The 15295-nt window shown below is 36.9% G+C and overlaps 1 protein-coding gene across 1 annotated transcript; it reads left to right on the forward strand.

Annotated features, from left to right (window-relative positions):
* The first annotated feature begins 3654 nt into the window (after positions 1-3654).
* On the forward strand, positions 3655-14622 carry LOC108391133 (collagenase 3). Its single transcript, XM_073239371.1, has 10 exons — positions 3655-4116; positions 4205-4446; positions 5129-5277; positions 5454-5579; positions 7059-7220; positions 8525-8642; positions 9461-9594; positions 10565-10724; positions 12469-12572; positions 13266-14622. The coding sequence occupies exons 1-10, from the start codon at positions 4000-4002 to the stop codon at positions 13364-13366; spliced, it is 1413 nt and encodes a 470-aa protein (XP_073095472.1). The 5' UTR covers positions 3655-3999; the 3' UTR covers positions 13367-14622.
* The last annotated feature ends 673 nt before the right edge of the window (positions 14623-15295 follow it).

The following is a 15295-nucleotide window of genomic DNA, read 5'->3' on the forward strand; positions in this document are numbered from 1 at the left end:
CCCTTCTACAGCCAGGTCGTGAGAAACACAGGCAAGCAGAAGTGGATGACTGCTTGTAAGCAGTAAATGGTTTTCTCCCACTTTATTTCTCCCTTTGACTGAGTTTGGTTTCAAAGCTATTTTGCCCTGGGATTTTACCCCTGGAGTTAGTGACCTTCTGCTTTACATCTGCAACATCTAAAATGAGTTCCTATGTACTCTGCATCCAACCTGTGGATTATGTGAGAAACACACTCACTGGTCCAAATTCAATAAGTGGGCACGGAGACAAAGAGAACAGCAGAGCGAGGCTTTAATGAATGTCTTGCAAGATCTGGTGTCTGGTGGGCAGGCACACCTGGGGAGTTTCGGGCCAGTAATTTATCTCCTAGTGCGCCAGTCCCTCCCCTGGTTCCTCATTGGCTGAGTACCACAGGGTTCACATTCTTTCCCGGAAGTCACCTAAGCCAGTTATATCTTTCCTTTACATTTGTCTTAATCTTATTTGTAGGTTTAAAAAACTCAAACAGGTATCGCCAGACCCTTATCAATTCCCCCACCTCCACCCTCAGCCCGAGCAGCTTCCACCACGTGGCCCTTTGTTAATACCTTACTGTCAAAATGTTTGAACATCCTAGTGGGAATAAATCACATTTAGGTTTTATATTCTTTCCTAACAATTATGTTATGATTGTGAAAAAGTACATTATATGGGGGTGCTCTTACACCTTATTCTAGGGTATAAGTATGATTAATTTTCATTCTGGTTTAGTTGTCCATTTTAAGAGCATGTAAACCCCTTCCATGGGATAATGAGCAAAAAAAGAATAAAAATCAGAAACTAGAACAAAGCAACCATCAGAGAGTGTTTTACAAAAATATTTTATGTAGTTGCACAGAGTCAAATCACTCTAAAAAAGTAAAGATCCTACTGTCATTGTCAAGAGAGCTAATTTATAACGCTCTAAAGTAAAAAAAATTTTATTTTAAAGGTCCTTTGACTCACAGTTTTCATATATTTAACCCAATTAAAACAGCCCATCATTTCTATTTTCCTAATCTGGAACCCCCCCCATGTTTTACTTACGAGCAGTTCATGGACATTTTTGTTTTTTTCCTGGGTGATGTTCTGAACCTAGAAACCGATGATAACCTACGTTTAAAAAGTCCCATATTGCTTATGTCTGAATCAGCACTAGGTACTACTCATTGCCAATTTAGTCCCCAGTTGTGTTTGCTCATTCTACAGGTTTTCACATTTCTGAGTGATTCCACAGGTTGGCTTGTTAGAATCATCTGTAAACACTGACTCAGCCTCATTGTATTAAAGGTGTCATCTGCAACCGCAAAACCTTCACCAGTAATCACCAGAGGCTTGGCTTCCGTTTTAACAATCAACCACCTGAGATAAGGATTTGGGTTGATAAGCAGTTTGCCAGCATCTTTCCATTTGATGACATATCCCGATCACCATCACTCCTCCGTTAATAACAGCCTATAGGCAAGCAGCCCCATTATTTTCTTAAGGAATCAATTTCTACTTTAACCTTCTGAGGACTTTTTATTTTCCTTACTAAGAAAAGTACAAAACGTGTAACAGCATGTTGTCATTCACCTTTCTGTATTTTTTCTTTCACTGTTTATGTTCTTGAGAAATTAAAGAATCCTAAAAGTGTGATTATTTTTAAAGTTGAAAATCAGTGAAAACATTTAATTTCTCATTAAAAATGTTCCTCTGGAGGGGAGATAGTATTGTAATTATTCTAAGAAAAAGGTTCTCATCTTATCCTTCATTCCATCTTCATAGTGACTAGTACGGCATCCTTCATAGTTGATGTCCAATCAATTATTTGATTAATAAATAAAAGGGATTTAAAAAATTCTAATTTAAAGTGGTAACATTCCTAAAAATATATGAAAATCTGTAAGTATAGTGAGCCTATTTGATTCTTTTCTCCCACTTTGAAACAAAATGTCATTAGGTGTTAAACTTCTCCAAGGATTTATTTTTTATTATCTAAAGAGACTCTTAAAAATTATGAAAATTTGTTGGTAAAAACAAATACTTTATAGTGAACTAATTTCCTGTAAGTTTAACAGACAATCAAACTTTTGGATAATTTTCACTTAATCTCAGAATTAAATGCTGTACACAGAAGAGACTTAAAACAAGTTATTATTTTGCATTGCTGATTGAGTGAGCCCAAATCTAATCTTGAACTAATTGGAAAATAAGCTATTGTAAGGATTTGTATGGCTCTATTTTGGATAAAAGCATAATAAATTTTCCTCTACTGATTGCGGACATTTCGTAGGCTTTTCTGACTTTCTCTGAAGTATTGCCAAATCCAGATGATAATCTTTACCAACATATTGGGATGTCCCTTCCCTGCTCACCCTAAGTCTGTATTCATGCTCCTCTTGTTTGGTTTAAGATCTTCTCCCTTTGACTCTTGATCATTTAAATTAACCTGCATTTACAATAATTCAATCAGTCTGAAGATCATGGGCCATATTGCTCTATCCAGTTACATCTGCAGGGCACCAAAATTGGCATTTTCATGGTATTGCATGTGAAGCTCTGAAAGGAAAAATAGACTAGAGGCCCCTAGAAGACTCTTTTCTTGAGTTGTTGGACCAAAGGTACTTCTGTAACTTTGTAACTCCAGGGGGAAAATCCAGAGGCAAAATACATTTGAAACCGAAGGCAGTCAAAAGGAGAAATAAAGTGGGAGAAACCCATTTATTGCTTACAAGCAAACGTCCACTTCTGCTCTCCCATGTGTCCCTCTCTACTGAGCTGCAGAAGAAGGGCCCCCACCCAACCTCTCTGGTCCAGATATGCCCTTGATTGCCCTTGTAATTACCTATTGATATGGAGATAGCCTACTTCTCTCCACCTGTTGGAAACACCTATTGATGTGGAGATGCACTAAGGCCAGGTGAAAGATTCTGGAAATACTGCAATTTTACCTACATACTTAAACTTAAAAGTAAAAATTGAGAAACTTGCAGTGGGTCACGTGCTTACCAGAGCCCTAGTTTTCCAGTGCTCCCAGAGGTGTGGGAACCAAGCAGCTCAGTTTTTGAGAAAATACTTGAGAATGGACGGAATAGAGGCCATATTGGATGGTAGTTAAGAACCTGACATCTTGAGTCTATTGGCCTGGAGTCAAATGCTGGTAGTACTATTTATTAACTGTGTGACCTTAAACAAGTATTTAACTTCTCTATGTCTCAGATTATTCATATATATATGAAGGAATATAAACCTTCCGATAATTCCTACTTTAAAAGGCTGTTGTAAGGATTATACTTTCTAAGCCTAGTAAGTAGTGATCCCTCAACATGTGTCAGCCATTATATTGTATTCCCATATATTCTTCTACCTCTGGCTGGACCTACTGGGAGTTTGTGCGGAGCTCCATGTTTGCCGAGAGGTCATACCAGTGCTTTTAAATCCCAACTGCAGCTCTTAGTCCCCTGGGTGCACTGATAGTGCTTCCAAGTCTCCAAGCTTGCTTATGGTTCAGTCCCTCAGGTAGACACAATATTTCCTTCTGCTCTAGAGAAAATGAAGTTTAGAACTCACAGGGTATCAACATTCTGCAAACCGGACTAGGTTTCGCTTAGCAAGTACACCATCTTGATAATTCTTACCTGAAAAGTAAAAGTAGCTGCTTTCCTACAGAGGGAAAAACATTTTTGCCAAGCAAAGTGAAAAATGTACTACTCTGCCTCTTCCCACAGCATCCGTAAATATGCTGAGGCCGTTTGTTTTGCCAGATGGTTTTTGAGACCCTGCTAAAATGAGAGATGCCTTCATTTTACATTTCTCTCAAATTCTACCACAAACCACACTTCTTGGGAGGAAAAAAAAGTTGCTACGTCAGCATGTTTACCTTCAAATGACTAGGGAGCTGAAACTCTCCCATAAATGATGACTCACCATCATAGGTCTATAAAAGTAAAGACACTTGTCTGTGGAAAGGCAGCAGCCTCCAGGCACAACCATTCAAGATGCACGCACCTGTCCTGGCTGTGCTCCTCGTGTTGGGCTGGACTCCTTGTCGGTCTCTGCCGCTTCCCAGTGATGACGACGACGACCTGTCGGAGGAAGACTTCCAGTTTGCAGAGGTAGAGTGTCTTGCCATTTCCAGTGGTGTGATACATCTCATAAGTGCCCCTCTTCTTTAAAAACAGGTCATTTTGCTTTCTCTTCCAGCGCTACCTGAAATCATACTACCATCCCCCGAGTCTTGCTGGAATCCTGAAGAAGAACGCAGCAAGCTCCACCGCGGACAGGCTCCGAGAAATGCAGTCTTTTTTCGGATTAGAGGTGACGGGCAGGCTTGACGACAGCACCTTAAACATCATGAGAAAAGCAAGATGCGGGGTCCCTGATGTGGGAGAATACAATGTTTTCCCTCGAACGCTCAAATGGTCCAAAATGAATTTAACCTACAGGTAAATTATAAGCTATCTTTTGTTAATATTTGTTAGTCCTTTTTCATAGTATTAAAAGTCTGATTTTTAGTACAAGTGACAAATGGCAAAACAGGTGTGGCTCCATTATTCTTTTTTGGTAGGCCTTAAATGTTTAACTGGAAGTTGGGTCCAGAAATAACTTTACTACTGCTGATGAGAATGTTTCAATTCACAACAGCTATCGTTGTTATGTTAACCCAGCATTATTTTTCATTAGAAATTTCAAACTCCTCTTTTAGATATGAAATCAAAGAAGTCAAAGTAGGTTCAATAAAATTTGAAAATGTAGTAAATTGGGCATCTTATAACAGTGCCGAAAGTGGGGCATTCCACTCTCTCTAGGAACTCTACAGAGCAATTTAATTTATGTAGGCCATACAGATACAATTATTTTAGCATTCAGTATGTTATTAAACATCTGAATACTTTAAATTTAAGATGCCAGACAGTCAGATATTTAGAGATACTCAAATGTCTGATTGAATTCTTCATCTCTTAGTCTTTGACAGCATCATTAATCATCAGTTCTTAAAATGATAAGCCTCTAGTAGGGCTTTTCGAGAAGCAGTAGCATTTTGAGCTGGAAAGCAGTATTCCAAGAAAATATTTTAAAATAACTTTGCCTTCCAAAAACTTAATTGAAACTTTCTCTGTTGAATAGAATTGTGAATTATACCCCTGATCTTACTCATTCTGAGGTTGAAAAGGCATTCAAAAAAGCCTTCAAAGTTTGGTCCGATGTGACACCTCTGAACTTTACCAGACTTCACAGTGGCACTGCAGATATCATGATCTCTTTTGGAATTAAAGGTAATGATGCAGGATTTTTCTGAAACATTTTTATATTTCTGCTCCTTAATTGGCTCCATTCTTTTCCTCCTTTCAGTCATTCATTACTTTTCACAGAACTCAACAAAAATTCACCAAGCATCTGTGCCAGACACACTGGGTCTAATTAGATTCTTAACTCTTGCTTTTATGTGCAGAGCATGGTGACTTCTACCCATTTGATGGACCCTCTGGTCTGCTGGCTCATGCTTTTCCTCCCGGGCCAAATTATGGTGGGGATGCCCATTTTGATGATGATGAAACTTGGACAAGTAGTTCCAAAGGTAATATTTCTGATAAAGATACAATTCATGATTACTAGGTTAGATTAGACACAAGTCCAGTCAAATTTCTGTTCTTTGTTATATGACTTACTTGTTTCAGACTTGTCTGTATTACTGATTTCATAAATATCACTCTCACTAATCAAGATAGCATCTTATTTCAGACAGGAGACAGACCGGATGAAAGTTGTATTTACAAGAGCAAAATGAAACTGTTGAATGAATTCAGTCAGTAGTCAAACCTTTAAGGCTCAGAAGAATTGGGAATGTTAATTTAGGAAGAAAAGGCAGATTGTTCTAAGATAAAAGGATTATTTTTCCTAGTTGTAAAACTGGGCCTTGAATGATCAATACCTCAAATCCAATACCTCTAAACCTGTCTTTAGAAGGAAAGGTAAGAATTTATATATTTATGTTCTGAATATTTCACAGGTAAGAATGGTTTTAGGAAGAAAGAGTAACACCCAGTAATATTAGGATAAGGTTACAGTAAGTCTCAGTTTTAAGTTCCTGCATACATTCTGTGTTTGAAATGATTCATTCAAATGAGTGGAAGCATCCACAAACACATCAGGGTTAATTTTTCAGCTGAAGGCCCTGAATGGTATCCGTTACTAGTCATTTCAGTAATCCCCTTTCACTCACATTATGTGACTTTGGTCTGCACCATTTACTGAGCTGGCTGTACATTTTCTTTGTGCATAGACTATGATCGCGAAAGGCAGGTAAGGTGAGACTGAAACCACTGGCTGCAACTTTCATGCATTGTTTTCCTTTTACTCTTTTATCTTTTAATCAGTTTAAAATAACAGTAGTAAGAGGCTTAAATATTGGTGGGAGGAATGACTAGAGGAAATAATGTAAATACAGTGACACAGCAGTTTTCCAAAATAGAGGAAAATAGGCAAATCATATCCAGGGGTTCTATTTCTTTAAACTCTAGAGTCTAGAGATATTTGGAAAGAATCATTTGGTTAGAAGTAGCTTCCAAGCAGATTCCCAGAGACTCTATTTAGTGCATCTTGCATAGTTGGCCATCCTCCCTTTGGAAGCTGCCTCCTGTTGGATGATGTTCTAGGCAGACCCTAGACACGTACCACCTTCTATGACTTCCTGTGACCCCTCGCTTAAGGTCATCACTGTACACGTTCCTCATCTGACCTGACAAATCAAAGAGCAGATCAGGATTTCTAGTGTCTCCGCCAGGAATCCTTGATTAGTACTGATTTGAGAGCAATCTGTTGCTATTCTAATTGTGTAGGCAGCTATAATAGAAGACAGCACTAAATTATTGGTAAGGATTAAATCAATATTTTTATTCTACCTTCAGGCAACTGAATATTAATTTTAATGAGTGAGTAAAATAGCCAAGAAAGAGAAATGGTAACAAACCAGGTAAATGGGGAAAATGACATTCCTTTCATTAACTAGTCTTTGGAGGACCTTGTTTTCTCATTGGTTCTTTTTTCTTCCTTCTAGGCTACAACTTGTTTCTCGTGGCTGCCCACGAGTTTGGTCATTCCTTAGGCCTCGACCACTCTAAGGACCCAGGGGCTCTCATGTTTCCCATCTACACCTACACGGGCAAGAGCCACTTCATGCTCCCCGACGACGATGTGCAGGGGATCCAGTCTCTCTACGGTAACCCTTAATTTATCAGCTTAAAAACAGAATAGAAATATGCATTTATTTTCTAAATTTTAGTGAATTTATCTTTACCAATTTTGCTGTCCTGGTTTGTTATTAAAACCTAGGAAAGCATACCCATACTTTCTTTCCATATCAAACTGTCTACTCAGGGAGAAAAGATTCCATTTTCCAAAATTTTTGCAGAGTATAGCTCTTCACATTTCTATTTTATACATTACAAGGTACATTTGAAAACACCTCTGACATAAGAAAGGAAAATATTTTATTCACCATTTAGCCAATGAAGAAACTAAGGCCTGTAGAGTTTAAGTAGTGGATCTATAGTAACACAGCTGAGGGTGAACATGAGATCTTGACCAGCTTTTACACATTCCGGGCATTCCTTCAATCATTCCAATTTGCCACACTCGAGTGGCCTGTGGTATTTTTTAATCATCATCTACAGTGATCATTATAAGAACCTCTTCTTTTTTTTCAATAATATTTACAAAATAAACTTCAACCCAAACAAGCAAATTTACTTGCCATAAATAAAGTCAAAGCCACAATGCAAAATCATCCATGTAAACACCACTTACCCCATCATTTCCCCCCATTTAAAAAAATCTACAATAGCAGCTAATGTGTGTTTGGGCAAGTATTTTGCAATTCTTTTTATTTCTACATTATTGTGACCAAGGGTAACTGGATGATAGAACTAATATGAACTAGGTAAAAGAAAAGCAGTTCAGAACTGCTGTGTCCTGTACCCCTTTTGCACTCATGTGAGCTGCTGGAAAAGTTACAAACACGTGGCAGGGTACGTCAGAGTTGCTAAAGGCCTGGCTTGTCCCTGAGATGTGGCAGAACTGTGGTGAACTGATGAAACATTAGCTAGTGTGGACAGCTGGCAAAAGAGACAAGAGAAAGCTGAAATGAAAATCTCCACAGGAATGATGTGCCCCCAGAAATGTTTCTCAAGAGCCGTCTCTAGTAGGTTATGCAAAGCCTGGAGGATTTCCTCAAAGCCTTTGCTCCCCATCCCCACCATTTCTATCATCAGCTTCCAGGGAACTACAGTTGTAGTTGAGATGAATCTCAAGGGGTCAAGAAGGATGAAAGCAGAAGGGGCAGTCCCGCCTGTGGGACCTTAGGAGCCCTGCAGAAAGGAAGTAGGATCATGTGGAATTCAGACCATGTGAGAGCAGCAGGACTGTCTGCCCTCCCCGAGGAACCCTCTCCTACCCTCCATTAACAGGGTCTTGTCATTGTAATGTCATCCTCAGTAATTCCTCTCAATCATTTCCTGACTGCAGGTCCAGGAGACAAAGACCCCAACCCTAAACATCCTAAAACACCAGACAAATGTGATCCCTCCTTATCCCTTGATGCTATTACCAGTCTCCGAGGAGAAATGATGGTCTTTAAAGACAGGTACTCTTGATATTATTTTATAAAATCTGCATGTAACAAACATTTGTGAAGTTGGGTCTGCAAATTGCCAAAACATCCAGTTAGACTTCCCAAGGTGACATTAACAGTTGAAAACAATAGACTTTGGGGCAGTTTTTTAATGTATTTCAGAAGAAATACATGATTGATGGATAAACATGTTACTTATCAGTGGATAATCTTGCCATTGTGAAGCATCTTTGGGGATCTTAGGCTGTGTAGTCTTTCTTATAAAGGTGACCAAGTAAGCATAGAAATCCAATTTATTTATCCGAAAGACACACAAGTATTAAATCAATTACCATATTAGTAAACTTTTGCTCATAATATCTGCATGAATTCCTTTTGTTATAGAAACACTTTGGTTCTGGTAACATGTGTTGGAATTTGAGAGAGGGAGTTCTTTAAACCTAAAGTGAATAATGCAATAGTAATTTTTAATTTCCACATTGTTCTAATACGCTTCTTTTTTCATTTGTCCATTTATTCATTCATCAATTAATTTCTTCCTCCTCTGTGATTCAATAGCATTCCCACCTCCTCAATTACACATCTAATTACATTGCATCCCAGATACTTTCTCATGTATACAATTTCTCCATGCCATGAGATCTTGGAAGACATAGTTTGTATAACTCACGTTTTCTTTCCAGAGCTCAACACAGTTCCATCTTCACAGGTGATAGGGAATAGTTGTGTCTAACTTACCTGTATTAATGTGGAGACAGGTGGTTAGCAAGATAGAAATATTGCACTTAAAAAATAATGCAGCCGATTCTGTATTTTTACTTTTGTTTTAGATTCTTCTGGCGCCTGCATCCTCAGCAGGTTGATGTGGAGCTGTTTTTAACAAAATCGTTTTGGCCAGAACTTCCCAACCATGTTGATGCTGCATATGAGCATCCTTCCCATGACCTTATCTTCATCTTTAGAGGTAAGCCTTCCACGGGGGGCCCCCGCATGCCAGGGCAATGATGAACTTGCTGTGACTAGAGACTTGGTAAAATGATCACTCCTCAAAAATATACATCGATTAAGAATCAACTTTAACAAAATGGAAACCAGGAAGCACCTGAAGCCTTTCTACCAAGTATGTCCAAATTTGACAAGTAAAAGGCTATTTTATTACTTATCATATCCACTCTTTGTTTCATAGCAATCATGTCCCCTTTTTTTCTCGTTTCCTCCTAAAAATTATTTGCTGAGCAAACAGTGTAACAATGTACATTATGAAACAATTGAAAAAAATATTTCCATAATTTTCCCTTCTGAAAAGTCAATTTATTTCATTTTCTCACTTTCTTTTATAGTCCTTTGTCATGTATAATACAAATTTTTAAATATTTATATTCATAGTGTATATACATTTAAATATTCTTCTTGTTTCCTTGACATAAAATCATGGAACATTTTCCAAATTACTATTCCATCTTCATGATTATAACTTATAATGACTACATAGCATTTACTGATATTATTTCTTACTGACTACTATAATTAATGCTGTAATGATGTCCCATTTTAGAAAAGGAAATAACTTTCTATCTGGTATAAAATTTGAATTTTCAATCTAATTTACTTTTCTTCCTGTGTTGCTTATTCATGCAGAAATGTTAATAAATTTGTCACCTAGCTTAAAACTTAATATTCAGAGATAATAAATTGCCAAACTGATTATGGTTTGGTTGTCTGTGCTCACAGTTAGGAACTTTAGGATCTTAAATCCTATTTTCTATTAGAAGAATGCTCATATATCTACACTTCATAGACATGGTGACCACAAACACTGATTAATTTATTTCTAAATGTATAAAGTAAGTCTTTCTTTGTTCAAGTAAATGTCTATATATGTGAGTCTTAATAGATTCCCTTGGATAATAAAACCATTCTCTCACTTATTCTAGGCAGAAAATTTTGGGCTCTTAATGGTTATGACATTCTGGAAGGTTACCCTAAAAAAATAGCCGAACTGGGATTTCCAAAAGAGGTTAAAAAGCTAAGTGCAGCGGTTCACTTTGAGAGCACAGGGAAGACTCTATTCTTCTCAGGAAACCAGGTCTGGAGGTAAGGGAGCCGTACTTACTGATCCACCGTCTCGTGTCGTAGAAGCAGAGTGAGTCCCGAACATCTCTCGCTACGTTAAATTATGACCTGATGTATTATTTAAGATGCCAGGCCAGTCATATTAATTTCTGTTTCATGTCAGTTCCTTGGTAGGTGGGTATTTAAAAGTCTCAAGGCCTCTTGAAAGTACACATGCGTATATACCATTCTCACCCATTTTGAGCTGCTCTTTTCTTTCTTAGCCATTTGTTGTACCTCAACCATGCTAAAACCATCACTTTTACTTTGACATCTTCATTCCTTCTAATCTTTTTCCAGGATTCTCTTTCTTGTCATCCTCTCCTAGTTTACATGTAGCTCTATCTTCTGTAGCCCAAGAGGACACAAGAATAGGTATAGGAAATGACAGAGTGAGGGAAGACCGCCATTTCTACAGTGTCTTCTTCTGATCCACTGGAGAGATGAGCCAGGAAACTGCTAGACCCATAGGTTTTAAAGTCAATGCTTTTAAAAGGACAAGTGGAGCTGGAATATTTAAAACATGAAGAGATCAATTCCACATTAGCATCAGGAACATTCAAGGGTCCAAACCCATGTCTACATTTGGGGATGAGAATAGCTCCTAAGTACCCAATAATCGAAATATCTAAAATGGTAGTTTTATATCATCCAAATACACATATACAGATAACACACATTCCTGTGTCTATCACCTTTGCCTCTTGACTTCTTTATCTCTGAAATGACATTAACAACTCTTGAAATTACTGTTGAGTTCTGCCTGGTACTACTGTTCCAGTCCCTATGCACAATTAATTGCTCACTATATCTCAAATGCACTGTTTTTATCTCCCCATTACCTTACCTAATGCAGTTTTCTTTGCTGTATCCCTCCCTCTTGAAATTCTACCCTTTGTTTAAAGTTAACTTGAAATACCATTTAGTCTGCAGCCTTTTTTGATCACCCCATTCAGAGGTCATCTTCTTTCTCATGTATCCCATGACATTTGATGTTTACTTGTCATGACGCTTAGCTTCTACTGACGAGTGTTGCAGTTATGGGTGTACCTATCTTAGTTTTCTTGATAGTTCAGTGGTTCCTCCTTTTACTATTGGAACATATCTCAAGGATAAAAATGCCTGTCATGAGTAGTGGTAACAGTACACTGTGGGAAGCTGTTCTCGGTTAATTTCAGAATGTGTTTGATTGGCTAGGGTGTGGGTACGCAAGGGGAGGAGCAGTACGGAGGATGAAATTGTGGGAGGGGGAAGTTGAATTCCCCTTTCCAGTTTTAGTACCACCATATGCCCTTCTAACTTTTTAATATAGAAGTTAAATCTGAAATATTTTTTTCTCCATTACTGCACTTAGCAAGTTGTCTTACATATTGTGGGAGATCAATAGGTGACTGTTCAATGCATAAACTTATATTTACTTCATCCTATGAACACTTTCCTAAAAACACACTTTTATAACAGATATGTAAATATTGTGAAATAAGCTTGTAATTGTCTTCTCAAAGAATGCTTTTAGCCAAATCAAAAAATACTCACTAAGCATCCACTATACATCCAGTATCATAACTTCTAATTTTAAAAAGCTACCAGGTGTTTTAAATGTTTTAACTTAAAAATTTTAAACTCTTGTCAATTTTGAAAGGTGCCATTATACTGATTGTAGCATTTCTAAGATAATTTCTAAGAAATATAGCCTACTTAAGAGTTTCTTTTTCTTATTAAATAGCTATGATGACACTAACCATATTATGGATAAAGACTACCCCAGACTAATTGAAGAGGATTTCCCAGGAATTGGTGATAAGGTAGATGCTGTCTATGAGAAAAATGGTAAGTAGTTCCATTGCACTAATCTTAATGGAGGGCTTCTGTAACCTCTCAAAATCACTTCCCCTATAGAGAATTTTTATATAGGACTTAGATGTGTTAATGAATGTATGGCAGTTAAGGAATTAGTCATTCCTGTGTGACTACTTACAAAGACAGTAAACCAAAAAATAATGCATTTAGAATAAATGAGAATTTTATTAATGATTGCTAATTCTACAAAGGAAAGATGTCAACTTTAAGCACTAACTTAAGTTATGCCAAGATGCAAAGAGTATTGCCAAAATTTAAATCAGGGTAGAGTGGGGAATAATTTATATATAAAGATCAATAGTTATTATAATTATAATAATTATATATTATATATACAATTATATATATTATAACTTTTAATAACTATATAATGATTTTCCCCTTAATTATCAAAAGGGATACTATTTCTAACTTATAATAAACAACTGATATCAGTACTTCAAGCATCAAATAGAGCTCAAGGCAAGATAACAACTAATTCAAGGTGACAAGCTGGGAACCTTTTTTACTCCCCACACCTTAAAGTATAAGCAATATATTAAAGCATTAAGTAGGGTTTATAAAGATAAGTGTTGGGATGTTAAAAACTAAGTGCAATCTAACAAACTGGACTTTTAATGTTACCCCTATTGTTTTCAAACTCTAAAATTTTCTTTCTTGTAGGTTATATATATTTCTTCAATGGGCCCATACAGTTTGAATACAGCATCTGGAGTAACCGTATTGTACGGGTCATGCCAGCCAATTCCCTATTGTTATGTTAAGTGTTTTTAAAATATTGTTATTTAAGTCCGGAGCATATTGGGATAATACTTCCAGTGATTTGGGCAGGGGAGAGATATCAGGGGAAAGCTTCGTTCTGTGAACAAGCTTCAATAAGTTATCTTTGAATATGTAGTATCTGTGCATCTGTGTGTGGCTGGAACCACATTTATTTTAAAGTAATGAAATTCAGTTTTTGCAAGGATCACCGAATTCCTGTGTGCTCTACAGAAGCAGTAGTTGATAATATTTCCCACATTAAAAATGGGACACATGGTCTGTGAAAGAGTTACCTTAATTTTAAAATATATTTATAAGGGAACTTTGAAAGAAATAAAAGTAAATCACATTTATATAATTAATGGATCATTTTTATTAAAAAGCATAAAATAGTATGAAAATGGTATTTTCAGGGAGCATATGGTAGCATGAACAAAGATAAGAACAAAGATAAACGAAAGGGAAATGTCTGTAATAGATGTATTGTGGAAAATTTTCCAAAGAAATAATTTGGGTTTTGCACTGAAACTATTTGGATCTACATTCCCACTTCATACAGATGTGAGGGATATATCAAAGTCACTAAAAATTGGAGACAGAGACTAATGCTGAGGACAGTATACATGGGCTTTGAATTCTGTTTAATCTTCACTTTAGACAGTGACTCAAGGGCTACTCTCAGAGAAGACAAATATTTCTCTGCATATTTATAAAAAATAGAGGCAATCGCTGTATTCAACTATTTCAGGTCTTTCAAAAATATCAAATACTTAAAATTGTTACCAAAATGACCTAACGCCACAGCATCACTTTTTTTATAAATGATCTGATTATTTAAGACTAAAAGCAGTATTTTAATCTTATTTTATCTAGAAATTGTTTTAATGTCTAATTTACATTGGATATATAGACTATTTTATGGAGATATAGACTAAAATATGTCTTATAAACTGAAAGTATGTATGTTAAAACAGAGACATCCAAAATAAAGAAACCAGTTTACTAGATGGCAGTCGTCTAGTCCTTCTGAGGATATGGAACTGTACCTTTTCTCTCTCTCTCTTCTTTTAACCCCTCAGCACTTTTTACAGTGCCTGGCACTTGGTACTAATTGAATATATGAATGGTCATTGAGAAAAGAACAATTCTGTTCAGAGATCTTGTTCATAAAAAATTCAGGCAAAGAAAATTTTATTTGCAAAATGTATTAAGAAGTGTTTATATTGTTTATAATAAAAAGTATTTTCCACAAACACTATTATGCGGTATATATCTTTCCGTGTAATTTTATGCTCTCCTCACACAAACAGGGTATGTTTAAATTATTCTTTTTTCTTGCCCATGTTTCTTGGTGAATGTAGCTCAATCACTGTTTTTGTTTTGTTTTGTTTGTTTGTTTGTCTTTGTGGGAAGACTATATTCAGAGTTTAGAATTTATTGTACCAAGCTATGTTAAGAGAAGTTCTGGTGGAGTGTGGTCAGCCTGGTGCTGATGAGTGTCTTCCGGGTCAGCTCCCCAGATGGTGCCCACAGCTCCTCGATCTGTCCCTAAGAGTGTTATCTGGAGATGAAGCAGGAAGGGCAATAGACCAGAGTTAGGAAGATTGAGCTCTAATGCTTAGTCTGCCATGAACTCTGGCAAGTGACTTTGGGCAGTTCCTTAATCTCTTTGGGTATTACTTTCCTGATATTTAAAATGAGGATTAACAAATTGGTGAGGCTGGGGAAATATAGGGAGGCAGGGAACTCTAATGAGGAATGCAAATGCTGTTTATGTAGGAATCCACTGTTTATCAGGGTCCACTGAGCTTAAGACATTAGGTCCCTTCTGTTTTCCTAGGCACAGCCTGTCCCCGTCCTTTAATAAGTGTCTGTTCAATGTCAGGCAGCTAAGATGTTGAGATGAACCAGAAAAACTTGATCTCTACCTT

This window comes from Manis javanica, chromosome 6 (assembly GCF_040802235.1).
Source record: "Manis javanica isolate MJ-LG chromosome 6, MJ_LKY, whole genome shotgun sequence".
NCBI lineage: Eukaryota > Metazoa > Chordata > Mammalia > Pholidota > Manidae > Manis > Manis javanica.